This window comes from Erpetoichthys calabaricus, chromosome 4, assembly GCF_900747795.2.
Source record: "Erpetoichthys calabaricus chromosome 4, fErpCal1.3, whole genome shotgun sequence".
NCBI classification, from domain to species: domain Eukaryota; kingdom Metazoa; phylum Chordata; class Cladistia; order Polypteriformes; family Polypteridae; genus Erpetoichthys; species Erpetoichthys calabaricus.
In genome coordinates, this window is record NC_041397.2 from 23,289,738 (window position 1) to 23,317,669 (window position 27,932).

The 27,932-nt window shown below is 39.0% G+C and overlaps 1 protein-coding gene across 2 annotated transcripts in view; it reads left to right on the top strand.

The window, feature by feature from the left end:
• The window catches only part of tpte (transmembrane phosphatase with tensin homology), a 103,787-nt gene that overhangs the window by 50,359 nt on the left and 25,496 nt on the right, over window positions 1-27,932 (top strand). For both annotated transcript variants that reach the window (XM_051926349.1, XM_028799253.2), the window contains exons 6-11: window positions 2,396-2,515; window positions 7,792-7,891; window positions 9,807-9,870; window positions 10,896-10,960; window positions 19,502-19,562; window positions 26,103-26,184. In XM_051926349.1, coding sequence (XP_051782309.1) covers window positions 2,396-2,515; window positions 7,792-7,891; window positions 9,807-9,870; window positions 10,896-10,960; window positions 19,502-19,562; window positions 26,103-26,184 — 492 coding nt within the window. The remainder of the gene's footprint in view (window positions 1-2,395; window positions 2,516-7,791; window positions 7,892-9,806; window positions 9,871-10,895; window positions 10,961-19,501; window positions 19,563-26,102; window positions 26,185-27,932) is intronic.

Consider the following 27,932-nt stretch of genomic DNA (forward strand, 5'->3'; position numbering starts at 1 on the left):
AAGACAGTCTTGGTTACATTAGTGCCTCTACTTTTACATGATGTGTAGCACAGTGGTGCAGTTTTTAGCACTGCTTCATTTCAGATTTAGCATCATGGCTTGAAATCCTATGCCAGATCCTTGTCTGTACAGAGTTCATACAGTGGTGTGAAAAACTATTTGCCCCCTTCCTGATTTCTTATTCTTTTGCATGTTTGTCACACAAAATGTTTCTGATCATCAAACACATTTAACCATTAGTCAAATATAACACAAGTAAACACAAAATGCAGTTTGTAAATGGTGGTTTTTATTATTTAGGGAGAAAAAAAAATCCAAACCTACATGGCCCTGTGTGAAAAAGTAATTGCCCCCTGAACCTAATAACTGGTTGGGCCACCCTTAGCAGCAATAACTGCAATCAAGCGTTTGCGATAACTTGCAATGAGTCTTTTACAGCGCTCTGGAGGAATTTTGGCCCACTCATCTTTGCTAAATTGTTGTAATTCAGCTTTATTTGAGGGTTTTCTAGCATGAACCGCCTTTTTAAGGTCATGCCATAGCATCTCAATTGGATTCAGGTCAGGACTTTGACTAGGCCACTCCAAAGTCTTCATTTTGTTTTTCTTCAGCCATTCAGAGGTGGATTTGCTGGTGTGTTTTGGGTCATTGTCCTGTTGCAGCACCCAAGATCGCTTCAGCTTGAGTTGACGAACAGATGGCCGGACATTCTCCTTCAGGATTTTTTGGTAGACAGTAGAATTCATGGTTCCATCTATCACAGCAAGCCTTCCAGGTCCTGAAGCAGCAAAACAACCCCAGACCATCACACTACCACCGCCATATTTTACTGTTGGTATGATGTTCTTTTTCTGAAATGCTGTGTTCCTTTTACGCCAGATGTAACGGGACATTTGCCTTCCAAAAAGTTCAACTTTTGTCTCATCAGTCCACAAGGTATTTTCCCAAAAGTCTTGGCAATCATTGAGATGTTTCTTAGCAAAATTGAGACGAGCCCTAATGTTCTTTTTGCTTAACAGTGGTTTGCGTCTTGGACATCTGCCATGCAGGCCGTTTTTGCCCAGTCTCTTTCTTATGGTGGAGTCGTGAACACTGACCTTAATTGAGGCAAGTGAGGCCTGCAGTTCTTTAGACGTTGTCCTGGGGTCTTTTGTGACCTCTCGGATGAGTCGTCTCTGCGCTCTTGGGGTAATTTTGGTCGGCCGGCCACTCCTGGGAAGGTTCACCACTGTTCCATGTTTTTGCCATTTGTGGATAATGGCTCTCACTGTGGTTCGCTGGAGTCCCAAAGCTTTAGAAATGGCTTTATAACCTTTACCAGACTGATAGATCTCAATTACTTCTGTTCTCATTTGTTCCTGAATTTCTTTGGATCTTGGCATGATGTCTAGCTTTTGAGGTGCTTTTGGTCTACTTCTCTGTGTCAGGCAGCTCCTATTTAAGTGATTTCTTGATTGAAACAGGTGTGGCAGTAATCAGGCCTGGGGGTGGCTACGGAAATTGAACTCAGGTGTGATACACCACAGTTAGGTTATTTTTTAACAAGGGGGCAATTACTTTTTCACACAGGGCCATGTAGGTTTGGATTTTTTTTCTCCCTAAATAATAAAAACCATCATTTAAAAACTGCATTTTGTGTTTACTTGTGTTATATTTGACTAATGGTTAAATGTGTTTGATGATCAGAAACATTTTGTGTGACAAACATGCAAAAGAATAAGAAATCAGGAAGGGGGCAAATAGTTTTTCACACCACTGTATATCCCCATATGAGTATGAGTTATTCTTGCAGTACTATTATCTCCCACAAGCCTAAAGACATTACATTAATTGTCAGTTTCACAGAGAAAGTTGGTGTTAGTTATTTTTTGGATTGGTGTTGTATCCAGATTTATTTCTGCTATGGCCTTGCCACCATAAACATTATCTCAGTGACATTGAATTTAATCAAGTGAGTTTGTGAGTGCTATTTTGTTAGAGGTAATCAGGATATAGGATGAGGCTGTTAAACACTTTGTATCACATTGGCTGAAAGATATGTTAAAAATGTAGTAGGATTTACTGTAACTGGTTGTATGTTGTTGTTATTTATAATAATTTCTGTTTAGAATCAACCACCCATTCTATTTTTTTTTATAACTTCCAAATGATTCCAAGGATAAATACTGATCTTTAATTACTACCAGATCTACAAAAGGCTTAGCACCATTCATTCTAATATGATGCAGTGGAGTTATTAATTTTTAATTTACAGTATTATCTGAAGCTGTTGAAAAAATGTAAGTTCTTTGGGTGCTTACTGTTGAGGAAATCCTAACATATTGTCCAAGAATGTTTGATGGACTACAAATAACACTGGGAGCATGAACTGGTGTTCTTTTTGTTTCCTTTTTAGATTCTTGGTATATTTCAGTTCCAAGCTCAACATTTTAGATGGCTTAATTGTCACTGTCACTCTAGTTATCACCATGATCTATGTTTTTCCAGACTTCTCAGGAGCAACATCAATTCCAAGGTATGCTATAATCATTATGAATCATGATGAACTGTCAGCTTATTTTTGTTTTAGCTTAATGCATTGTAAAATTTCAAGTCCTCATAAAACATTAAGGGACAACTCTTAAAGCTGTGGTTGCCACAAAGCATGATGGAATGGCACAAGGCTTGAGTAGGAGTCATTTGTTGACATTTCATTTGTGTGCAGATCTAAGAACAATTTGCCCTGATTCATGCTAAAAACAATGAGAAAATAATTGTCATATTAGAATGCTATGAAGTAGAGCACTCTGGTGTGAGACCAAGTCTAGCTGATTAATTTAGTAGTGCTTTGGTTTAAATTTAATCTAATCAACTTGGAAGCACAATGACCTCATTCACACATTGTATTCTGATCATATATGGACAGCTCTAAGGTATGTTAAACCTTTTATATGTAACAAAGTTCCTTACAGGTATGAAACTTGGAAAACATCATCTTTGGGTCAAAACAAAATGGACTCCTCACGAGATTTATTGTAATGTATGTGTTTCTTGTTGGTGAGAGCTGTCTAACTTTACATAATTTTGCAGGGCCATTATACATATTATACATATGCACACAACCGTGAATGAATTTGGCTTAAATGTGAATAGGAACAATTTGATGGTTCATTGAGTGTGACATTTCTAAACCAATCCAATTCCTGATGAAGGAGGTGCTTTCTCAAAGTAGGGGTAGTAATTTAAATAATGACGAGCAATTGTGTTATTGTGTCAGCAAGCCTGTGATTACAATGAATAAAAAAAAAATCTATGGCTGAAGTGTTTCCCAAAACATTAAAAAATAATCATAACATGTTGCAAAGGGAAAAAATTTTTAAAATCTGGAGTATTCTTTGGCATTCAAAGAAATCACTGGACTAGTGGTAAAAGTAAATATTGCTTCTGCTGTATATGGTCTCAGGCGCTCATAGTTGAAACGATACAATGAGAAAAAATGTGAGTTTGAAAGAATTGGCAGCTACATCCATGATGTGTGTGCATGCTGCATATACTGTACAGCAGTGCTCCACATCCTCTTCCCACTCTAGGCACACCTAAGCCCTTCCCAGAATTCCGCGGCACACCACAAGTAAGAATATACAAAAAATATAGGAGTTACAAAGTGCAAACAAAGAAATGATACTTTTTTTTTTTTTATTTGATAAAGTTAACGTCACAGCTAACCTAATTTTTTAACTTATATTAACTAATATCAACTTTTAACTATAATTAATGTGATACCTGTGCTTATTTTAATAAACACAATAGTATTATTCGGCCCAGTATCTGACAGAGCAACTCAAGTTTTTGGTCAGGGTCCTTCAAGTATGACAGCTTATCATTTTTATATTAAAACTGCAGTTGAAAAATTTTGTTTGCATAGATACGTTGTAGAAAATGGGAGCAGAACTGCAATACATGCAAAGTCCATGCAGGGAGGACCAGGGACGCAAACCCAGTCCTTCTTACTGTGAGGCAGCAGCGCTACCACTGTGCTACTGTGCCGCTCCAAGACATATCCAATGCAGACGAGCTCAGATGAACAAGCAGGCATAGGACAGCACATACATCTGGATGGGAACTAGTGTGAATGTCACATGTTTAGCGGTTGCAATGAAGCTAGGATTTACACATTCTGAAGACGATGATTTGTTTGTTTTATTTTTGGGGACCCAGGAGCATACATAGTCTTGACCTGGCACACACACACACTGTCACACACAGAGACACTATTATTTGCACAATTAATAGATGATGAAGTATATTAATCAAATAGTGAAAAAAGAACACCCAATACAATCAAAACCACTTATTCAAAACACAACCCCCCTAGATCCCGGATGGTGTTAATATATTTCAACACAGCACAACAAACAATAAACACTAATGACAGTGTCCAACACAGTCCAGTATACCAGGGGCTGGTGATGATGATGGTTGATGGTGAGTGAAAGAAATACTTTGTGAACAGCTCTTTGAAACGAATGTAAAGTTTTGACCTACCAGTTCCAGATATGGCATGAGGTGATTGGGCTCACTCCCGAGGCAAAGACATATCCAATTCAGATGAACTGACATGGACAAGCAGGCACAGGACTGCACATACATCGTGATGGGAACTGCCATGTGATACTGAATGTGAGAGGCGTATAAACACACAGATAAAAGATTGTGATCTTCTTGGTGTCTTTATGGTTCCTTTTTTGAAAAGTCCTGCTTGTTCAATCATCTTCCCATCAGCCCCTGCACCCGCCAAAGCTGTCTGGCAGTATTATACTACCAGGAAATGTAGTACATTAAGTACTGCTGCTACACACATATGCAGTACTGAGTGCATTCATGAGTATCACCTGGTGATATTAGTAACACACAAGTGCCCACTGTAAACCTTGTGCTTTTCTCCTCTTGGAGGCACTGTGCCGCTGCACACTTAGCATTGTCTTGTGGCACACTGGTTGCGGAGCACTGTTCTACAGATAGGAATACTATACAGTGTTGGTTTCTACCTGGTCTGCTTTGACAAGTTTGAGACTGTCATTCCCTTGCTAAATATTTTATTTAATTTGTAGCATCAGGTAAAACATCTATTCCTAATCAGAAAGACCAAAACCAAGAAAACCTCCCAGGACTAAAAATGCCTTTAAATAATACTTTTTATAAATGTATTTAAATAAAAATTAAATCAACCATAACAGAACAAAAGAGAAAAATAATTACTATATAACAAAAACTGAGAATAATAAATTAACCCTTTCAGCCCTAACATCCTATTACTAGTACATATATGCAGCCACTTTTGTAAAGCACAGGTACATTTGCAGCCGCTGGAACCAGGCGTGCTACTATTAGTGCAGATTGGAGAGAGGTGGAAGTTGCTTTGGGTGCCGCCTTGTGGCATGCAGTCCGTAAAACGTGGAAGTGATAATGGACGCTTCTGTGCACCACAATAGTAAGTAGCTCCACTTTCAATTTTATTTCCTGAAGAAGATGGAAGTATTTGGCAGCTATCTTATATATAAATGTCTACGCATGGAAGTGTGTGTGTCTGTCTGTCCAACCTGGAGGAGCCAGCAAGGTGGCCCAGACGTGCGAGGCTATAGCATGAAGCTCAAAGAGCTGGCAAGGCTGCCCCAAGTTAATGAGTTGGAAGAAGAAAGAAGTATGAGGTTACAGCATGAAGCTGAAAGACAGCAAAACCACAGAGGAAAGAAAAACGAGAAAGAAACTCACTTAGCCGCTGATAGACAGGGGGGGGGGGGGGGTTAGGGGGGGTTTGGGTGCGGGGGGCAAGCATGTCTGCAAAACGAAATTGCAGAATCTGCTTTCCAGTTTTTTTCTGACAATTCCAGTTGTATAATAATAGTGATACTTTTCAAAAGCAGTACAAAACAAAATCCAAAAAAGGCATCAATTCAAAATAACAAGATGATCCATTACAAAAAGTCTCTTAGAAAGACAAGTTGTACAAAGCTGTAGCTATAGTATAACAAGAAAAATCTGAAAAACTGCAAGCCGAAAAAGGGGACAAAGAACACAGTAACACAATCCAAACTAATGACATTTGAAAGAGATTGTGGCAGCAGGTTTTTGAAATACCCTTCAGTTGCCCTATTGATCACAGAGCTATAAATCAATTATAGGCTTCCCTGTTTAATCAAGCAACACAATAAAGGTAGCAGATCAAGAAGAATGAAAAACAAAATAAAAAATTTAGCTAATATTAAAACCCTCATTTCTAAATAAATGTCAAATGTTTCTATAAAGTTTTATCTATACTAAATTTAAGAATATTATTTTGGGGACCATATGTTTATATGGTCATTATGACCATAGTCACTGTAATAACCTCCTTCCTGGACCAAAAGCATACGTGTCAAATATCATTTTATGGCAGGGATAGACATGTAATCCAATCTCTGTGGAATAAATTATTCAAAACATAAGATGTAAAATGTAAGCAAACATTAATATTGCCAGTATTGCACAAATAATTATTTGGCTTTATTTAATTATTTTTATTGTTGTTTCAGTCACATCATGTTGCCATTTTATGCATTTATTTCTTTGTAGATGCTGCCATTTTAGACTGTTTGGTTGATAGGCATGTGGTGCACTTGCCATGTAACCTTTGGCATTATGGAAGCCATATTATAAAAGATGACCATGAGCATAAAAACAGAATCCAAACATTAAAAAAATTACAGGTATAAAGGAAAGACAGCTACAAGTAAACTTTGTCTTCTTGTTAGGAGAATTTTGATTTCATCTCTACTTTTGTTTTTTGGTTTGAAATTAGTGCTGCCCTAAATTTGAAGATTGATTCATGAGCAAAACATGCTGCCATTAAGAATGTATCCACTACCACAAAAATGGGGTCAAATCAGTAGAGTAAGTGGGCCAATGGGCATTTCTGGACAGGTAGATGACACAGCAAATATGCTGAATTTGGCCTTTTATGTTTCTCTGCTTTTGTATAATTATCAATGTCTTAATTGATAGTGAATAACAAAAAAAAAAAAAACATATATTGACTGATCCCTTGGCTTAGTCCTTACACTCAGATGTCCTGCAACTAAGGAATTGCCTTTTCTGACCTTGGTACAAGCTGCTTCTATGGAAAGAAAACTAACCCATTGAAAACTCTGACCTGGTGCATTCTACTTCAGGAAAACTTGGTTTATGATTAGTTTGCCATTGTCATAAAAAGGTGTTTGCTTTTATATTTTATCATGTGGGGAAAAAAAGTAATGACAAACCTGAACCTACTAAAAACAAATGAGTGACCCCTGAGCTTTCCTTAGACTCAGGTGCCTAGCCATTTTTTAAGTAAGAGAAATTTCTAAAGGTTGACAATCACCTTTCATGTCAATGTTACCACTTTCCTGCAGTCTAGTAAATATGATTAACAAAAATAATTATTTCTTTTGGCTAGAGATTTTTCTATGGAAAAAGCACTTATTGAAATCCCGAAACTTTAGTGATAAGACAGCATTTATAATTACTGTACATTAAGACATATCTATTTTAACTACATTGTAACAAGGGGTCAGCATGTCTAAACTTTATTTGTGTTAAGATATGTTGTCTTTTTGACAGATATGTCTTTTTCTTTCTTGCCTTGAACACTAGTTTCTCCATAAACTCCTACTACTATTGCAGTTATTTCTGGAATGTGAAACAAAAACTAAACTCGGCAAGAAATCTACTACTACACATTTTCTTTTCCACACATAACATAAGGCTTACTTAATTTACTTGTGTTTTCCACAGGTTTGTATCATTCTTCAGGCCTTTGAGAATTATCATCCTGATCAGGATTTTCCGTCTTGCCTCCCAAAAACGGCACCTTGAAAAGGCCACCAGACGAATGGTGAGTGTCTACTACTCCTGCAATAAATCAACTAAGTAATTTATATGTGTGCTTGGCACAAATTAGTTTGTTCCAGCAAATACATTTTTACTGAGAAAACAAAATGAATACCTAAATATTTATTTAGGGAATTTAAGTTTATTTGTTCAAAAGTAAAATAACTTATTTTATGTTTGACTTATTTGACTTTATTCAAGGTGACTTACAACTTCAGGAAACATTCTGCTGTTTACTTATATTTTTTACAGTGGAAGAACAAGAAGGTTAAGTGACTTGCTAAGAGTTGCACAGTGAGGCAGTGGCAATAATTGAACTGCCAGGTCTGGGTTTAAAGTCCAATACATTAACCACTACACCTTCCCACTAATAAAATTGATGACAGAATCTATACCCCTACATAAACTACCATATTTTATTTTCTTGAAAAATCAACTTGTCTAAATATATTCATACTTTCTTGCAGTAAGCATTTTTGAGTGATAAAAATATTTGTGATGGAGTTAAGCAAAAAAATGTTTATTTTCAGAGGTAATCTTTCAAACTGACAGCTAACTTAAATTAAATAGCAATGGGTATTGTATATGAATTGAAGGTAGCTCGGTGCTGGTAATATTATATGTTGCTTTCAGCACCTCCTGTAGATATTTATGACACTGAGCCGAGTAGATGCCCCACCAGAATGTGATACGGCCAGTGAGGATGAACTCTACTTTTGTACCTGTAGTAGTTTGTAAGAACAAATTGAGAAATCAAACGTGATGACATATCAGGCCATCACAAGGTACACATACAGACTCCCACAAATTTTCTTACCAAATAATTCAACTAACACACTCACCTTTGATATTTGAGATATTTGTGTGCCACCACATAATCCACAACATCACAAATTCTATTTTATATGCAAAACTACAATGATTTACTATTTTTAAAAATGTAAATAAGGTGAATAAAGTTCAAGTTCAAATTCTTACATGTACAGAGTACATTGGAATTCTACTGTAGAATGTCTGACCAGCTTGCAGCACACTGCAACTCATTCACATCATGATCTGCAAGTTTTACCAGTCAAACATGGACCATACCTCAGGCCAGAAACCAAAAAGTTTGTTAGCATGTCAAACCCATTAATGTACTTCCAGGTAATATCAACAGGAGAAACATACTGCTTACAGCAAAAGTACGACACAGTTTTAAGCTGAGCTCATTTATGAAAATTCTAAGCAATAAATTAGAAAAAAAAATTGGAGTCTTATAAAGAGTCCAAATGTCAGAGTGATTAAGAGGAAGAATCATAACATTATTTGTATAGTTACAATAGTGTACTTCTTTCCTTGTGCCCTAGTTCATTTATTATTTTGTCAAGCCAAGATTCACAACAGTGAGTGTATCTTTCCTCTTCTTTAGATGAAGACCTGATAAATTGCCTCTAGTTACAAAAATACTTCATAACATTTATAATATCTATCTATATTAATTATGAATAATTATTATTTTTCACACAAATTGACTTACAAATGTGTTCATTAACAGTTTCACTAGAACTCAGATGCAGTTAACTATTCATTAATCTTAAGCTGCTTATGCAGGGCTGGACTGTGGAGCAGCTGGAGCCTATGCCAGCAATCATCAGGCACAAGGCAGGAAGAATACCTGGAAAGAGTCCCATTGTTGGGTACACACACACACAAACACACACACAAGTAGCAATTTAGCAACAGCAATTTACCTAACCTGCATTTCTTTGGACTATGTGATGAAACTCACGCGGACACAGGGAGAAAACACGAGCAGTTAATTATAGTGTTCTTATTTTTAAGTTCAACATTAACATATTATGTTGTATTTCTTTGCATAGCTGTTATACTGTAAGGGATATGTAATACTGTATATCAATCAAATCTTGTTCTCATAGGTCTCTGAAAACAAAAGACGTTACCAGAAAGATGGCTTTGATCTTGATCTTACATATATTACAGGTATGTGTGACAATGCAGGTCCGCTTCATGCTCCCATCGTCCTCACGGGGAGCCCTGAACCCGACACCATCGGTAATGTCACCGAGATGAGCTGACATATGAGGTCAATTCTCTGATGAAGCCAGGGGATATTTCCAAAAAGTGACAAAGTGCTTTTATTAAAACAATAATCACAGTGTCTGAACAAAAAGTGCATCAGGTTCAATAAATAAATCATAAAATCAAGTGAAAATCCGAAGTTAAAAAATGCAGAAGTTAAAATGCAGTCTCTCTCTCATTACTCTCCGGCCTACCTCCGTCTCTCATTTTCCCCGGCTCACCCATTGCTCCCGCAACCGGTGGAGACCCAACAGCCATGAGTTCCTTTCGGTCGACCTCTGTCTTAGCTACTTGCATGCATCGCTCTCCTCCCTTCATCCTTTGCGCTCCTGTAGTTACTCCTCGGATCCCTCGGGAGGACACCTGCCTTGCTCATCCCACTCACTTGAACATTCAGTGGGGTAGACTAGCCCCTAGAGCGCTACAACCAAACGCTCCTTCTCAGGGCCCCAGCTTGTTCTGTCTCCTGCTTCTAGGTGGCCAGATCCTCCTGCTTTGACTGCTCTTTCCCGTCGTTTAATTTCCTTTGTCACTCTTTTCCCGTCTTTTAACTTCCTTTCTCTCTTCCTCCTCTCCTCTATCCATCTATATTCCCTCCTTTCCTGATGTCGACCTGTATATATAGCCCTGTCGCCCCGCGCCTCCGTGGCCGCAGCGCCTTAATCACACACCGCAGGAAGCCAATGAAGCAATTGAGAATGAATGCACCCACACGTGTAGGTGCGACTCGCTCCAACTACCTCATTAACTTCCCGCGGTCGTCCAATCACGCCCATGGAGAATGACACGGATATACAGATTAAAACCTGGCCCTTTTTTTTTTTTTTTTTTTTTTTGAAGCCACGGACCCGCTATACCACAGTATGTGGAAAACAAATACAGCACTTCAAACTTTGAATTATTCAATAATTATTTTCTCCTTTCAGATCGTATTATTGCCATGTCCTTTCCATCTTCTGGGAAGCAGTCTTTTTATCGGAATCCTATTGGGGTAGGTGGTTTTCACAGTAAATATTTTGGTTGTATATTGAGTATACTGTAGGTGTAATTTTTCAAATACAGTGTACTCAGAAAATATTCATACCCTTCACTTTCTGCACAATTTTTATTGTGTTGTAGACTTCATCTGCGGTGGGTTGGCACCCTGCCCGGGATTGGTTCCTGCCTTGTGCCCTATGTTGGCTGGGATTGGCTCCAGCAGACCCCCGTGACCCTGTGTTCGGATTCAGCGGGTTGGAAAGTGGATGGATGGATGTGAACTTCATTTTAAATGGATAAATTTGCCATTTTAGTCCATCACAATGTACACTAAATAATCCATAATAACAATGTGAAAACATGTTTTCAGAAAGGTTTGCAAATTTATTAAAAATCAAAAACTGAAAGCTTTATTCAAACCATTTACTGTGGCACTCCAAATTGTGGTCTGCTGCATCCTGTTTGCTTTAATTCTCCTTGAATTGTGTCTAGAACTTGATTGGAGTCCACGTGTGGCTAATGTAATTGATTTCGACATTGTTTAGAAAGGTATATGTGTACCTGTGTATAGAAGGTCCCACAATTCATACTGCAAGTCAGAACAAAGAAGCAAGCCATGAAGTCCAAGGAACTCTCTGTAGAATTCTGTGATGCAATTGTGGTGTGGCATAGATCAAGGCAATGGTTAAAAAAAACATTTCTTAAGCTTTGAGTCTTCCCAGGAGTACAGTGGCCTCAATAATTGTGAAAAGGAAGAAGTTCAGAACCATCAGCACTCTACAAGAGTTGGCTATCAGACTAAACTGAGTAGCCTGGGAAGAATGACCTTGGCCAGTGTGGAGACCAAGAACCCAGTGGTCACTTTAACCGAACTTCAGAACATCCTCTGAAGAGATAGGAGAACCTGTTGAAAGAACAACAATCTCAGCAGAACTCCCTCAATCAGTCATTTATGTCAGAGTGGATAACCTGCTTGGAGTTTGTCAAGTGGCATTAAAAGAAGTCTGAGAGTATGAGGAAAATGATTCCCTGGTCTGATAAGACTAAAAGTAAACTCTTTGCACAGAACTCTAAGCACTTTGCCAGGCACTGTTCTTCACCTATCTAATACCATCCCTAAGGTGAAGCATGGCGGTAGCACCATCATGCTATGGGGTGCCTCTCTGCTGAAGAAACAGGGAGAATGATCAGAATTAAAGGAAAGAATGGATGTAGTTAAAAGCAGAGAATTCCTTAAACAAAGTCCGCTCGAGAGTACAAGCAGCCTCAAGGGTATTGGGTCACTTTTCAGCATGACAATGCCATGAACATACAGCTAAGACAATGCTGGAGTGGCTTCATGACCAGTCTCTGACTGTTCTTTAGTGGAACACCTAAAGCTCACACTTAGACTCCACTGAACATGTGTGGAGAGAAACCTAAAAATTGCAGTTTACAGACACTTCCCAGCCATTTTAACAGTGCTTGAGAGGACCTGCCAGGTAGAATGGGATAAACTGCCCAAATCAAGAGCAGCAAGCATGTAAAGAGACTTGCTATGAAAAGGGCATCTAAAAAGTAATGAATTAAGATTTAGATAGATAGATTTCAGTTTTTGGTTTTTAATAAATTGGCAGATCCTTCTGAAAAATGTTTCAAGTTTTTCATTGTGGATTATTAAGTATAGATTCATGGGAAAAATGGCAAATTTATCCATTTAAAATTAAATCTACAACTTGATAGAGTGTGCAGAAAGTGAAGGTGTCTGAATACTTCCCCAATCCACTGTATAAATATGAATGATATAATTACAGTTTGCAGGATTGTAATTTATAATAATGAACACATTTGCTGTAGGTACTTCATTTTTTTAAAGAATTATTTGAGGGAAAAAAAAAATCAGATTTTAAAACATGCTGCGGAACCAAAACCTTTTTGGTTGTCCCAAATCTGACCAAGTAGAACATGGACTATAGTCAAGAAATCTGCTTGGTTACATTTATAGCACATCTTTTGATAGTCTTTTTGCGGTACAGTTGCCACAATTGTACATATTAGCCCAAATGTGATCTAACAAGTGCATTACAGTGTCTGAGAATAATGTCTCTTGATCTGTATTGATCCTAGTAGCAACTTTCTGTTAGAGATGTAACATTTGGTTTAAACCTTGGCCAAATAAATACATTTCTCTGATAGCAGATGGATTGTGCATTGCTTAATACTGCTGCCTTACACACCCTCTGCCCTGGATTTGTTTTTTCTACTACATCTTTAAAACATGTAGTTTAGGCAGCTTAGGCTACTTTCTACCTAGAAGATCTCTGTGTAAGTGTGTGTGTGTAAATTGACCCTGTAATGAATTGGTGCTCAATTCCATTATACACATAACTATAAATCTGAACTTTCTCTTCCATGTCTTCAACTGACTAGTTACAGTAGTACAATTAAAAAAAGACAATGAATATAACATACATATTTACATACACAATCACTTGCACACACATTTAAAAAAAGAAACTCCTGTGAATTTGTCATTATGAGTGGCTGTTGAGTAGCCTAATGACCTGTAGATAAGAATCCTGAACTGAGATAAGAGAAACAAGACTATGCAAGATGGCTGATGTGTTTAATAATACTGTTTGGCTTACTAAGGTGTCATGTATTGTAAATGTCCATAACAAAAGGCAATTGTGTATTAGTAGTATTCTGTACTACTACCTGATCTGAACAGGTGTCATGCATGGAGATTTCCTGCCTTGCACCCAATTCTGGCTGAATAGTCCTCCCTTGACCATAAGTTAGGTTAAGCAATTTTGAAAATGTATGTATGTATACAGTGGCACGGTGGCGCAGTGGGTAGCGCTGCTGCCTTGCAGTTGGGAGATCTGGGGACCTGGGTTCACTTCCCGGGTCCTCCCTGCGTGGAGTTTGCATGTTCTCCCCGTGTCTGCGTGGGTTTCCTCCCACAGTCCAAAGACATGCAGGTTAGGTGGATTGGCGATTCTAAATTGGCCCTAGTGTGTGCTTGGTGTTTGCGTGTGTCCTGCGGTGGGTTGGCACCCTGCCCGGGATTGGTTCCCTGCCTTGTGCCCTGTGTTGGCTGGGATTGGCTCCAGCAGACCCCCGTGACCCTGTGTTCGGATTCAGCGGGTTGGGAAATGGATGGATGTATGTATACATGGTAGTATTCAAAATGTATCTGTGTATACATGGTGGTATTCTTTTCATACATTGGTTAAGAAAAAAAAAATAAACAACTGATCCATACATTCTTAATTGCTAATACCATATGAATACTATTATTTCTATATGGATGTTGTTTTGTTGGAGAATGAAAAGAAGTTTTATGTTATAACAGGGAAGGACCCAGTAGTATTGAAGATGACTTAAGGGAACTGTTGTATACTACTGTTCTTAGAGTCTGTGAGGAAAAAATGGATATGAATTTTTATTTATTATTAATGAGATGTGGCTGATTGTCTAGGTTGCGAATTTTTATTTATTATTAATGAGATGTGGCTGATTGTCTAGGTTGCATGGTGCTCTCTTGTCATTGTCAAGAAGTGTGTAAAGAACACTACTGTGTGTTTTTTTTTTTGTTATACCAATGGCAATACACTTTTGTAATGTCTCATTGTGGCCATGACTGCTCTTCTTATCTTGAGGTCACGAGCCAATTCAAATACTGTATTTTAGTTTTTGTTTTTTAGTTTTCAATCTTTTAAGTCATTCTGTTGTGTATTTGTCATATTTTACTGTGTATTTATTCAGCTTCTGTAAAGAGTCAAATTTCTATCTATCTATCTATCTATCTATCTATCTATCTATCTATCTATCTATCTATCTATCTATCTATCTATCTATCTATCTAATGATCATTAGAATAAGTTAATAAACATGGGCCGAACTAGATATGAATAGGCATACACCAGTTAACCACGCTCCAATCAATAAAAGTAAGCAAACACTCTTTTATCCAAAGCTACATTTCATTTTAAAATGTGTAGCATTGCAAACAAATATTAAATGCTGCATAGCCTGTTATGTCTTTAGCTGCACTCACTGCATCCAGTAAGCTCATGGGTAGTATAAATAATGGGAGTCCAAAATGCTGCCCTCAAATAGGGAGACATGCTAATTATTTTGGGGACAAACTGACAGATAAAATGATACTGAGAAATAGTTAATGACTACTCATTATTGCATCCGGCGCCGCCGTGAGTGGCAGCCTTTTCAGCAGCTCCGTGTATGACTGTATATGTATGTGTACTTTTCTACTTTTATTTTTCTATTTTTATTTATTGATCACTCCTACCACTTTATTTTATGTGGATTCCTTCCCTGGACACACTTACTTTTACAACGTGGGCATGGATTTTAACACGCCGAGACTCGCCTATTCAAGTACTCAACTTCGGGCGCTGAGAACAAATGCCAGTGCCGGTGTGGTTCCATATTTACCCGACGAGGTAAGAAGGCGGTATCGTGGCAGCAGAGCCGGCACTAAGCTAAAAAAGAAGCGGCTTGCGAGAAAGTGGCGTTTCAAGCCTTCGGTGCCTTCTGTGATTCTGGGGAATGTAAACTCAATCTCAAATAAGATCGACGAACTGGCTGCGCTGGTGAAAAATGTAAGGACCTACAGAGAATGCAGTTTGTTGTGTTTCTGCGAAACGTGGCTAAATAACACCATCCCAGATGCCAACGTGGAGCTACCCGGGTTTAGCACAGTTAGAGCGGACAGAGATGCAAGTACCTGTGGGAAGCACAAAGGAGGAGGACTCGCTCTCTATGTTAATACACGGTGGTGTCACTCTGGACATGTTAACGTCAAAATCTCCACTTGCTGCAGGGATATCGAACTGTTGGCCGTAAGTTTACGTCCCTACTATTTGCCCAGAGAGTTTGGACATGTCATTGTTGTTATTGTATACATTCCTCCTCGGGCAGACGTGGAGTCAGCGAGTGACATCATCCATTCCGCTGTTGCTAAGTTACAAACGCAGCACCCTGAGGCGCTTGTGCTAATCGCTGGAGACTTTAACCATGTGACGCTGGACAAAACATTGCCTGCATTCTCCCAGTATGTGGACTGTAACACCCGGGGAAATAAGACTATTGATTTACTGTATGCAAACGTTAAAGACGCATACAGCGCCACCCCCGCTGCCTGCGCTTGGGAAAGGAGATCATAACCTGGTTCAGCTTCAGCCTCACTATAAACCAAAAGTTAGAGTCCTACCTGTAACCACACGATCATTCAGGAAGTGGACCCCGGAGGCTGAGAATACTCTGAGAGAACTTTTTGGAACTACAGACTGGGATATCCTGCAGGGATCTCATAATGAGAACATTGAGGAAGTTGTTGACTGCACTACTGACTACATCAACTTCTGTATGGACATTGTAGTTCCAGTAAGAACAGTACGCTGCTATGCTAACAACAAGCCATGGATTACAAGTGACATCAAGGGCCTTTTGAATCAGAAGAAAAGGGCTTTTAAAGACGGTGATCAGCATGAGCTCAAGCGCGTGCAGAAGGAACTCCGAGTCCAACTCAGGGCGGCGAAGGAGCAGTACAGGAGAAAGCTGGAGCAGAAGTTGCAGAATAACAGCATGAAGGAAGTGTGGGATGGGATGAAGATCATCACTGGCTGCAGCTCGAAGCGGGGTACCACCATTGAGAGAGACGTGAAGAGAGCAAACCAAATGAACAACTTTTTTAACAGGTTTGACCACCCTAACCCACTCTCACTCTCACCTCGGAGTACTGCACCCTCCACACATCCTTCTGCTGATACCAGCATAGGAAAAACATCTCCACCCATAATAACAACAGCGCAAGTGAGCAGAGAGCTGAGGAGACTTCGTGCCAGCAAAGCAGCGGGTCCAGATGGAGTATCGCCACGACTGCTGAAGGTCTGTGCATCGGAGCTGGGGGGTCCTCTACAGCGCATCTTCAACCTGAGCCTGGAACAGGGGAGAGTCCCGAGGCTTTGGAAAACATCTTGTATCACCCCAGTCCCAAAGGTATCACGTCCTAGTGAGCTGAATGACTTTCGGCCTGTTGCTCTGACATCACATGTGATGAAGACCATGGAGAGGCTGCTGCTTCACCACCTTAGGCCACAGGTTCAACACGCCCTTGACCCTCTGCAGTTTGCATATCAGGAGAAGGTGGGAGCGGAAGATGCCATCATCTATATGCTACACCGATCCCTCTCTCACTTGGACAGAGGCAGTGGTGCTGTAAGAATTATGTTTCTAGACTTCTCTAGCGCCTTCAACACAATCCAACCTCTGCTCCTTAGGGACAAGCTGACAGAGATGGGATTAGATTCATACCTAGTGGCATGGATCGTGGACTATCTTAAAGACAGACCTCAGTATGTGCGTCTTGGGAACTGCACGTCTGACATTGTGGTCAGCAACACAGGAGCGCCACAAGGGACTGTACTTTCTCCGGTCCTGTTCAGCCTATATACATCGGACTTCCAATACAACTCGGAGTCCTGCCATGTGCAAAAGTTCGCAGATGACACTGCTATCGTGGGCTGTATCAGGAATGGGCTGGAGGAGGAGTATAGGGACCTAATCAATGACTTTGTTAAATGGTCCGACTCAAACCACCTACACCTGAACACCAGCAAAACCAAGGAGCTCGTGGTGGATTTTAGGAGGCCCAGACCCCTCATAGACCCAGTGATCATCAAAGGTGACTGTGTGCAGATGGTGCAGACCTATAAATATCTGGGAGTGCAGCTGGATGATAAATTAGACTGGACTGCCAATACTGATGCGCTGTGCAAGAAAGGACAAAGCCGGTTATACTTCCTTAGAAGGCTGGCTTCCTTCAACATCTGCAATAAGATGCTGCAGATGTTCTATCAAACAGTTGTGGCGAGCGCCCTCTTCTACGCAGTGGTGTGCTGGGGAGGCAGCATTAAGAGGAAAGACGCCTCACGCCTGGACAAACTGGTGAGGAAGGCAGGCTCTATTGTTGGCATGGAGCTGGACAGTTTAACATCTGTGGCAGAGCGAAGGGCGCTCAGCAGGCTCCTATCAATTATGGAGAATCCACTGCATCCACTAAATAATGTCATCTCCAGACAGAAGAGCAGCTTCAGCGACAGACTGCTGTCACTGTCCTGCTCCACAGACAGATTGAGGAGATCGTTCCTCCCCCAAACTATGCGACTCTTTAATTCCACCAGGGGGGGTAAACGTTAATATTTAACATTATACATAGTTATTGTCTGTTTTTTTCACCTGTATTATTATCATTCTTTAATTTAATATTATTTATTGTATCAGTATGCTGCTGCTGAAGAATGTGAATTTCCCATTGGGATTAATAAAGTATCTATCTATCTATCTATCTATCTATCTATCTATCTATCTATCTATCTATCTATCTATCTATCTATCTATCTATCTATCTATCTATCTATCTATCTATCTATCTATCTATATAGTGCCTTTCACATCTATCTATCTATCTATCTATCTATCTATCTATCTATCTATCTATCTATCTATCTATCTATCTATCTATCTATCTATCTATCTATCTATCTATCTATCTATCTATCTATCTACTCACAATTGAGTGAATAGTAACAGCAGTTAAAATTAAAATTTGCCCCTACGAATGGAAATAGTTTTATGATTCAGTACTTTACTATTCTTATGTAAAAGTTATAAATTTGCATTAGTGCACTAAAGTCTGTACTTGGCAAAAAAAGGCAAAAAGGATAAGTGAGTGAACAGCTTATAGCCATGTGGATTGTCTTAATCGCTGTTTTAAATAAGGTCATTTTATAAGCATTTTGCATCCAAGGTACATGAAAACAGAATGTGGACTTCCTTCTTTATTACCTATTTGTATTGAAATAAAGTTGCCTTTGTGTTTGATTAAAATGATACTGCAAACAGGCATACTGCAAATGCTTTATGTAAATTCACCATAGCTGATATCAAAATGTCTCTATTATCTGCAAGGAGAACCACATCTGTCTAAAAATTTTAAGCAGTTGTTTGTTTTTTTTTTGATGTAAAGAATTCAAATAATTGCTACGATAATGTCAACAAGCTCTGGTCTCTAATATATTGTAAATAGCCATTTCATTCATCAATCATTATTATTTCCCCTTAAGATATGGCTTAAAACTATTCCTGTTTGTACTTTCCTAGAAAGATTACAGTGGAAAATAATTCAATAGCCAAAGAACAGATGATTAGTTGAAATATATTAGAAACAGTACAGGTGAACAACAATTTACTAAGACAACCATATTTACAATATATAGTTGTCTGTGTCCTTGTCTGTATATTCTAAAATGCACTCTGATGTTTTGAAAACTTATTTTAATTAAGTCAAAATCAATTGGCAAAGAAATATTTTGTTGTACGTAAGGTGCTATATATGTCTTGGGGGAAGAAAATTGTTTAAATTGAATTTAAAGGCACTTGTCATGCATATCATTTTAGTGCATTTTTAATTAAGAAATGGCATAGTTTAACTTGTCTTGAGAAAATAGTGTAATGTATGTGAATTTTTTTTTTATCCTTTTATCAGGAAGTTGCAAGATTTCTGGATACAAAGCATATAGATCACTACAAAGTTTATAATCTGTGCAGTAAGTGTTTTTATTTAACTTAAAATTTTGGTTTGTGTGTTTTTTGTTGATTGTATGCTTTATTATTTTATTATATAGATCTATAATCTTGAAGTGCTATATTTGTTTTTGGAATGTTTTTGTACATTTGGATGTTTTTAAAATAATTGTATCATTAAAACCACCAGCCTGCATAAGTACATTTAAAGAAACATATATTTTTTGTTTAATAATGTATATCACGGGTGTCGAACTCCAGTCCTGGAGGGCCTCAGTGGCTGCAGGTTTTCATTCTAACCATCTTCTTCATTAGTGACCAGTTTTTGCTGCTAATTAACTTCTTTTGCCTTAGTTTTGATTAACTTGACTCAGGCCCCTTAGTAGTCTTTTTTTCCTTAATTAGTAGCCAAATAATAATGAGACACAAAATAAGCCGCCACATGACCAGCTCACCTGTGTCCATCACGCAGTATCTGAAAATAAAGAAAGGTGAAGGTGTCAGTGAGGTTGATCTCTCGTACAGCAAAACATTTTGACAGTGTTCTTAGAAAAAAACAGAAAAATCAACTGTTTTGAAAATGTCTGCTGTTGTAGAATGAGCACAGCAACAAGCCATGGAATTAAATAATGGGTTTAATTAACAGCAAGAATCAGCTTCTCATTAAGAGATTGGTTGGAGTGAAATTGTGTGGAGTTTGAAATCCCAATTTAGCTGGTCATCTGTTGGCTTGTTTCACATCTCCTTTCTGTTTGGCTGCCATTTAATAAAGACAGAAATACATTCAGGGGACTGAATCCTTAAAAACAGGGCTATTAAAATGAAGGAAAGAGGTGTTAATTAGCAATTAAAACTGTTCAGTCATTATAAAAAGGGTTAGAATGAAAACCTGCAGCCACTGTGGCCCTCCAGGCCTGGAGTTTGACACCCCTGATGTATATAATCACAGTTGTGGGGAGCTGTTAGGGTACATAAGACATTTCCACTATCCCAGGGTTAGAACAAATACAAAGATAAGCGACTCAATGTCTCAAGGCAAGCACATAAGTTACCTTATTCCCACACTCTAACCAGAAGCCAGTTCATACATATATGGACAGTACACTGCTTAGAGTTGGACAGATTGTGCACGTGCAGTGTTTTCCTGTGGATGAAAATACTGAGATGAGGTGTGCAGTGGGACCTACTGTCTAAGGTAAGAATGTGAAAGTTCCTTAAGACCTGACCAACCTTCAAATAATATTGAGTTAGTGTAGGGCTGCATTAGTGAGTGTCTGCAAATAGTACATGCAGGATTAAACATATACTTAAAACTTTTGTTAATTTCTTTTCACTTTATTGTATGCTACGCATGTGCTTAATCTCTTCCTCACTAGCTGTCATCAGATAGCCAGAGTTTATGTGTGCACGATATTACTAAATAAATGCACTTCTATGAAATAACACAGCATTTTTTAGAGTGTTTGGAATAAGCTTAGGTAGTAATGCAGATCTGTTTTTTTAAAGCAGGTATTTTTACTTCATAAAATAACTATCACGTTTTTCTACTCATTGCTTTAAACAGTAATCTTAAATATTGTGGGAAAGCCAAGTGCAAAGCCACATGACATTAAGCATCGGATCTCATTATGCAACTGCAAACATACCACATAAAGTCTACCTCTCACACCTAAGCCTAATAAATCTATACTGATTTAACTTAGGTTTGGGCCAGCCTCTTATGCTCCACACTTGATAGGTGAAATACAGAATTAATTTGAGTTATAGTTCATATTTAACTGTACAGGATGAACTATACAGTATATATGAAGGATGAACTATACAGTATGTATAGCAGTTTTTGGGGCAACGTATTAAAAGTAATGTGTGTCACATAGTCAGATTGCTTTTTAAAGTAAAAAGTAACTTAAGTTAAAATACCTGCATTACTTTATATTATGAGAATGGCCTTTGGTAGGCTTTTACAGTGCAGGCAAACAACTCCTTAAAATCCAATATATAAATCATACATTTCTTTTGTGCATGTATCCCAAAACATGGAAAAATCAGAAAGCATGCAACCGTATGTGAAAGAATCAATTCCAAGTTGTAAAATATATTCTTTATTTTTTTCTAAGTGGACTTTCCTCTTCTTAATGCAAATAACCATAGTATGGCACCATCACTGATAAATTATCATAACTTCCATAATATGTTAATTTCTTTAAAAAAATACTGTAAATCAAAATCTACACACTTCTCTTTTTATGACCCACAACCTGATAGTACAGATAGATCCCACATTTAATTTTTAAGTATGCTATATAATGCTTGTCCACATATGTTAGATGGGATGCTAATCAGAAGTGTCAAAATTAATTTATTGTTTCTGTCTACTGTGTAAGAGATTTCACCAATTCAATTAAAATTAGTATTTGGGGTCCTTCCACCTCCCGTCCTCCAAAAAAAAAAAAAAAAAACCAAAATAAATGGATAAATGGAATCGTTAGAGAAATATTCCATTTTCTGAATGTTTAATGTTGCCCATAAAAATCAATATTTTTTCTTCCACATCATCCTTTAGTTTCCTGTCTTTTCAGCAGTGGGCAATGTGATGGCTAACTATTATTAGGCTGTTTGTGATGTTCCTGGTTATGTGAAGGGTATTTACCACTGCTTTCATGTAGACCACATCTTGACCTGTCACGTCTTATAGACTGCCATCCAGTTTTATGTTAGCAGCACCTCTGCTTGGACAATGTATTTCAATCAACAGGACAAAAGAACTGGTTGTGGACATCCGATGTGCCAAGAAGCCTCTGAGACCAGTCACAGTTTGGGGGAGGACATGGAAGTGGCGCAGAGCTACAAATACCTAGGGGTTCACATAAACAACAAGCTGGACTGGTCTGACAACACAATGGCACTGTAGAAGGGTCAGAGCAGACTGTACTTGCTAAGAAGACATTTCTTTTGATATTTGCAGCAAGCTGCTGACAATGTTCTACCAGTCAACAGAAGCTAGTTTGGTCTATGCGGCAGTCGTCTAGGGAAACAACCAGAGCACAAAAGAAGCACAATGCCTCAACAAACTTATCAGGAAAGCCTGCTTTACTGCAAACCCTGGACAAACTGCAAGCTGTTGTGGAAAAGAGGATGATGGCAAAATTGGGTGCCATCATGAAAATATCCCCCCCCATCCCATCCAAGAGGCACTCTCTTGGAGCACTTTTAGCCACAGGCTCAGCACCTCGTTGTGCTAAAATGCACCTCTGGGGGTCTTTTCTGCTCACTGCTATCAGGCAATTCAATTCTTCCACCTGATAAATTTTTTGTTTATTTTTATTTATTTATTTATTGACTGACTGATTGATATATTGATTGCATGTACATTCTGTCCTGTGAGTCTGTATTCTTGTTTTTTATGTTTCTTCTGCTGTATGCATTTGAATTTCCCCATGGTATTAAGAGAAAAGCCAAGCAAAATGACACCTTTTATTGGCTAACTAGAAAGATTACAATATGCAAGCTTTCGAGGCAACTCATCTTGCCTGAAGAAGGGGCCTGAGTTGCCTCGAAAGCTTGCATATTGTAATCTTTCTAGTTAGCCAATAAAAGGTGTCATTTTGCTTGGCTTTTCTCTACATTCATAATGGCTAACACGGTACAACACCCTAGTCCCATGGTATTAATAAAGATTATCTAATCTAATCTAACTTAATCTTTTAAATGTAGACTGTATTTCTGTCATATAGTGAGCTTTTTACCTCCCTTATAGGTTTTGAGTCTCTGTGTTGTGTTGGCTTTGACCCTATTTTAATGGTAGCAGTGCCCTTATTCTTAGTTTGTATCTGTTTTAGTCAGGGCTTACTGCTTCTGCTCTTTCATTTAAGGCCAACATCCCATCTTCAACTCTTGACTATATTCAGGCTGCAGCCTGATCAGATTTGCTTCAGTTTCAGTAGGTGATTTTTAATGTGTATAATTTAATGTCATGGTACTCACCTTTTAAATTGATCTGCTGAAGTACCTTTTGATGGGGTGGTCAAGTCTAACATGATGGATATAGGATTTGCTGCTTGGACATATTTAAGCACAGTTGTTTTATTTTTCCCCAGCTGACATTATTTGGGATATAATGGGTCTAAGCTCCCAACTTGCTCTGTCCCTCTATTGCAAGTTCTCTTCTGCTTCCACTTGGAAAGTAAACTGCCTTGACTGTATTTTCATAAAGAGGGGATGCAGTAGTAATAAACCTTGCATCCAGAATAAAGCCTTGAGATATTAAGAAAAGATTGATTGATTAAAGAAGTAAACACAAGTGGGATAACACAAGTGGAACAAAGCAGCAAATAGAGTATGAAAGAATAAAACCTACAAAGGCATTTAAACCTGTATAACAAATGTGGTGTCTTACCCACCTGTCCCACTTAAAGTGCCTCAAACTCTTCTTATATCACCTCATAAATTCTAACTTCTAAGCAAGTCTCTGGGGATGGGGCAGCCTTTCTTTTGTAGGACTGGTGTGTTAGCACCTGATGTCCCTGCACCCCTGAACCATACTCTCCCTTTAGATGCCCATGTCTTCAGGCAGCTCTGCAAATGCCACATTATTTAAAAGGGCAAATTATTTTTTGTTATCCCATCCCTTGGACTGTATGCTGCAATTTGTTGGTATGTAAGTCAGTTAGTTTTCTCCCAGCTCTCCATGTCTTCCTCCTTTTTCTGTGTAAGCAAAGAGTCCATCCATCCATCCATCCATCCATCCCCTTCCGCTTATCCGAGATCGGGTCGCAGGGACAGCAGCTTGAGCAGAGATTTCCAGACTTCCCACTCCCTGGCCACTTCTTCTAGCTCTTCCGGGTGAATCCTGAGGCGTTCCCAGGCCAGCCAAGCGACATAGTCCCTCCAGCGTGTCCTGGGTCTTCCCCGGGGCCTCCTCCCGGTTAGACATGCCCAGAACACCTCACCAGGGAGGTGTCCAGGAGGCATCCTGATCAGATGCCCGAGCCACCTCATCTAACTCCTCTTGATGTGGATGAGCAGCGGCTCTACTCTGAGCCCCTCCTGGATGACTGAGCTTCTCACCCTATCTTTAAGGGAAAGCACAGACACCCTGTGGAGGAAACTCATTTCAGCTGCGTGTATTCGCAGTCTCGTTCTTTCGGTCACTACCCATAGCTCATGACCATAGGTGAGGGCAGGAACATAGATCGACTGGTAAATTGAGAGCTTTGCCTTATGTCTCAGCTCCTTTTTCACCACGACAGACTGATGCAGAGCCTGCATCACTGCGGACACCGCACCAATCCGCCTGTCGATCTCACACTCCATTCTTCCCTCACTCGTGAACAAGACCAAGAGATACTTGAACTCCTCCACTTGGGGCAGGATCTCGCTCCCAACCCTGAGAGGGCACTTTTCCGACTGAGGACCATGGTCTCGGATTTGGAGGTGCTGATTTCCATCCCAGCTGCTTCATACTCAGCTGTGAACCGATCCTGATGAAGCAAACAGGACAACATCATCTGCAAAAAGCAGTGACCCAATCCTGAGTCCACCAAACCGGACCCCCACAACACCCTGGCAGCGCCTAGAAATTCTGTCCATAAAAGTTATGAACAGAATCGGTGACAAAGGGCAGCCCTGGTGGAGTCCAGCTCTCACTGGAAACGGGTTCGACTTACTGCCGGCAATGCGGACCAAGCTCTGACACCAGTTGTACAGGGACAGAACAGCCCTTATCAGGGAGTCCGGTACCCCATACTCTCGGAGGACCCCCCACAGGATTCCCTGAGGGACATGGTCGAACACCTTTTCCAAGTCCACAAAACACATGTAGACTGGTTGGGCAAACTCCCATGCACCCTCCAGGACCCTGCTAAGGGTGTAGAGCTGGTCCACTGTTCCGCGACCAGGACGAAAACCACACTGTTCCTCCTGAATCCGAGGTTCGACTATCTGATGGACCCTCCTCTCCAGGACCCCCGAATAGACTTTTCCAGGGAGGCTGAGGAGTGTGATCCCTCTGTAGTTGTAACACACCCTTCGGTCACCCTTCTTAAAGAAGCAAAGCAAAGTAAGCAAAGAGTTGTGCAAGCAAATACTGGCTGAGTTGCCTGCCCTGTAGCATCCTGTAGTAATATCACTTGCTGATACCCTGGGCCGCATGTCACTCTCTATATAGTAAATATCTCTGTCCTTTGCTTTTCTGGAGCAATCTGTATACTTAAAAGCCATAATTTTCAACCTTCCCATTAATGCCCTGACAAGACAATGTTTAATCCATGGCAGTGAATTATTCCCTTTTACTAGCTTTCCTGTTCCAGTCCCTGTTCTGTGCAACATTTTCCTACCAATGATTTTACAGTTGCTTGGGCCTCCCAACACTGTATCCAACTGTATGTGGTTTTATTTATCTTTACAAATTTGAGGTTTTAGTATATTTCAAGACAAATACTACCTAATGTGTACTCTATGACTTGGCCTCAGAGTGACTAACCTGCTCAAAATGACATTGTTATTGACTGCTGTTAAATTAAATGTGGCTTTACCTATTAACAAAATGTTTCATTTTAAAACAGGTGAGAAAGGATATGATCCCAAGTATTTTCATTACAGAGTGGAAAGGTTCTTCATTGATGATCACAATGTTCCTGCACTTGAGTAAGTACAAAGCAGACTATTATGTGTGTTTGAATGCTAAACATTCTATACGAGTTTAGGTTTTTATTGTCACATGTACGGAATACATGAAAATAAAATTTACACGCCTGACCAATGTGCATTATGTCACTACTCTCCAATGCAATGATCAGCTTTCCTTTGTTTTCTAATTGGCTGTTCTAGAAGTTATTCTGGCAAATGAGCATGTTAATTACCACTGGTTCTTGCGGAGGTGTCCTTGGAGAAAAATTCCAAGGAGAACAGGCATCCTTTACATTAACTACTCATTCTGGGTGATATGCTGGTAATTTGTCTTGATAGTTTTGTAATTCGGCTTTATTGTCTGCTCTCTTTGAAGTACAATATGTCCAGTGAAACACCACTGAAGGACATCATAACCCCACCTCTGATCCTCTTTAACTATAACACTTCTATTTAAAGGTTACATGTTTTATGAGCAGCAAAAATGTTTTTTTAAGAATATTTTTGTACAAGACATGCTCTTAAGTCATTAAACGTTTAGCAGTGACAGGAAGGAAAAATGCAGAAAACAGCATGTGGTAAAAAAAGCCCTGACAGGCCTCATCACTTGCCAGGAAAAAAGGTAAATGGCAGTACTATGTAAAGCGTGAAGGAGCTTACTTCACCTGTACACTTCAGATCAATTTAGCTTTTTTTTTCTGAATTGTGCTTTTCACTGATTGTGCAGGTTCAGAACACTTGCTCAAGTTTATACTGCAGTTGTAATCCAATTATTGAAATAGTTTAACCATACATCATTTACATATATGAACACACAAATTAGCTTAACCATATGCAGTAAAACAGAGCATTTTGAGTTATGCAGTCAGTATGCACCTCTGCCTACTGAACACCACTGCTGTAAAAAATAGAGAAGAAACTGCCTTAAACATGCAAATAAAAACATGAAAAATAAATATGCTCAAAAATCCAAAAAAGATTATGTACCATTGGAAAAAAGTTCTTTAAGAAATTCAATAGGTTACAAGACAGTGGAGGAAATTCCAAAAAAAGAGCGAAAGCGGAGACTATACGACTGTGTTTCAAGTCTGTTTTTATAGTATGTTAAAAAAGCTGCTAAGACCTGTGCTCATTCTCATAACATATCTTGACACTGCTCAGTGATGTCACAACATGCTAGCCATCTTGGATCCCTAGAAATGATAACAGAGTATGAACAAACAAAATGAAAAGGCAACTACAGAAGATAAAATGGAAAAAAAAAAAAAAAACAAACAAAAAAGGGCTTAACAGTCTGAGGGATATGACATTGATTTAAAACCTGATACCACACTTACATTGTATTTCTGTTATTTACAGTCCTCTGATTATTATATAATAAGTTGAAAACAGCTAATTTATCTTTTTTCCTTTCAAGAGATCCATAGAAAGCACGTGGGATATTTGCTTTTGATGAAGTTAGAATTAATGTTTCTAAATATGGAGTGGCACAGTGTGAATGTGAGTGTGTGTGGGTATGTAAACAGAATTAGATCAAGTGACCACTCAGTTCAGATTTCAGACTCTCAAAACACTACATACTTATTCAGTTTTGTGGGCATTGGCGCACGTAGAATTGGCATCTGTAATTATTTCCCTATAGAAGATGCTGAAAGTGCACCCATCCGACATCGACATCGCAAGCTTAAGTCATGTGGCCATTATTGATAAGTTCTCTTAGAATTACTCACTTTCCTTGTTGGATGTGTCCCAGATTTCTTAAGAGT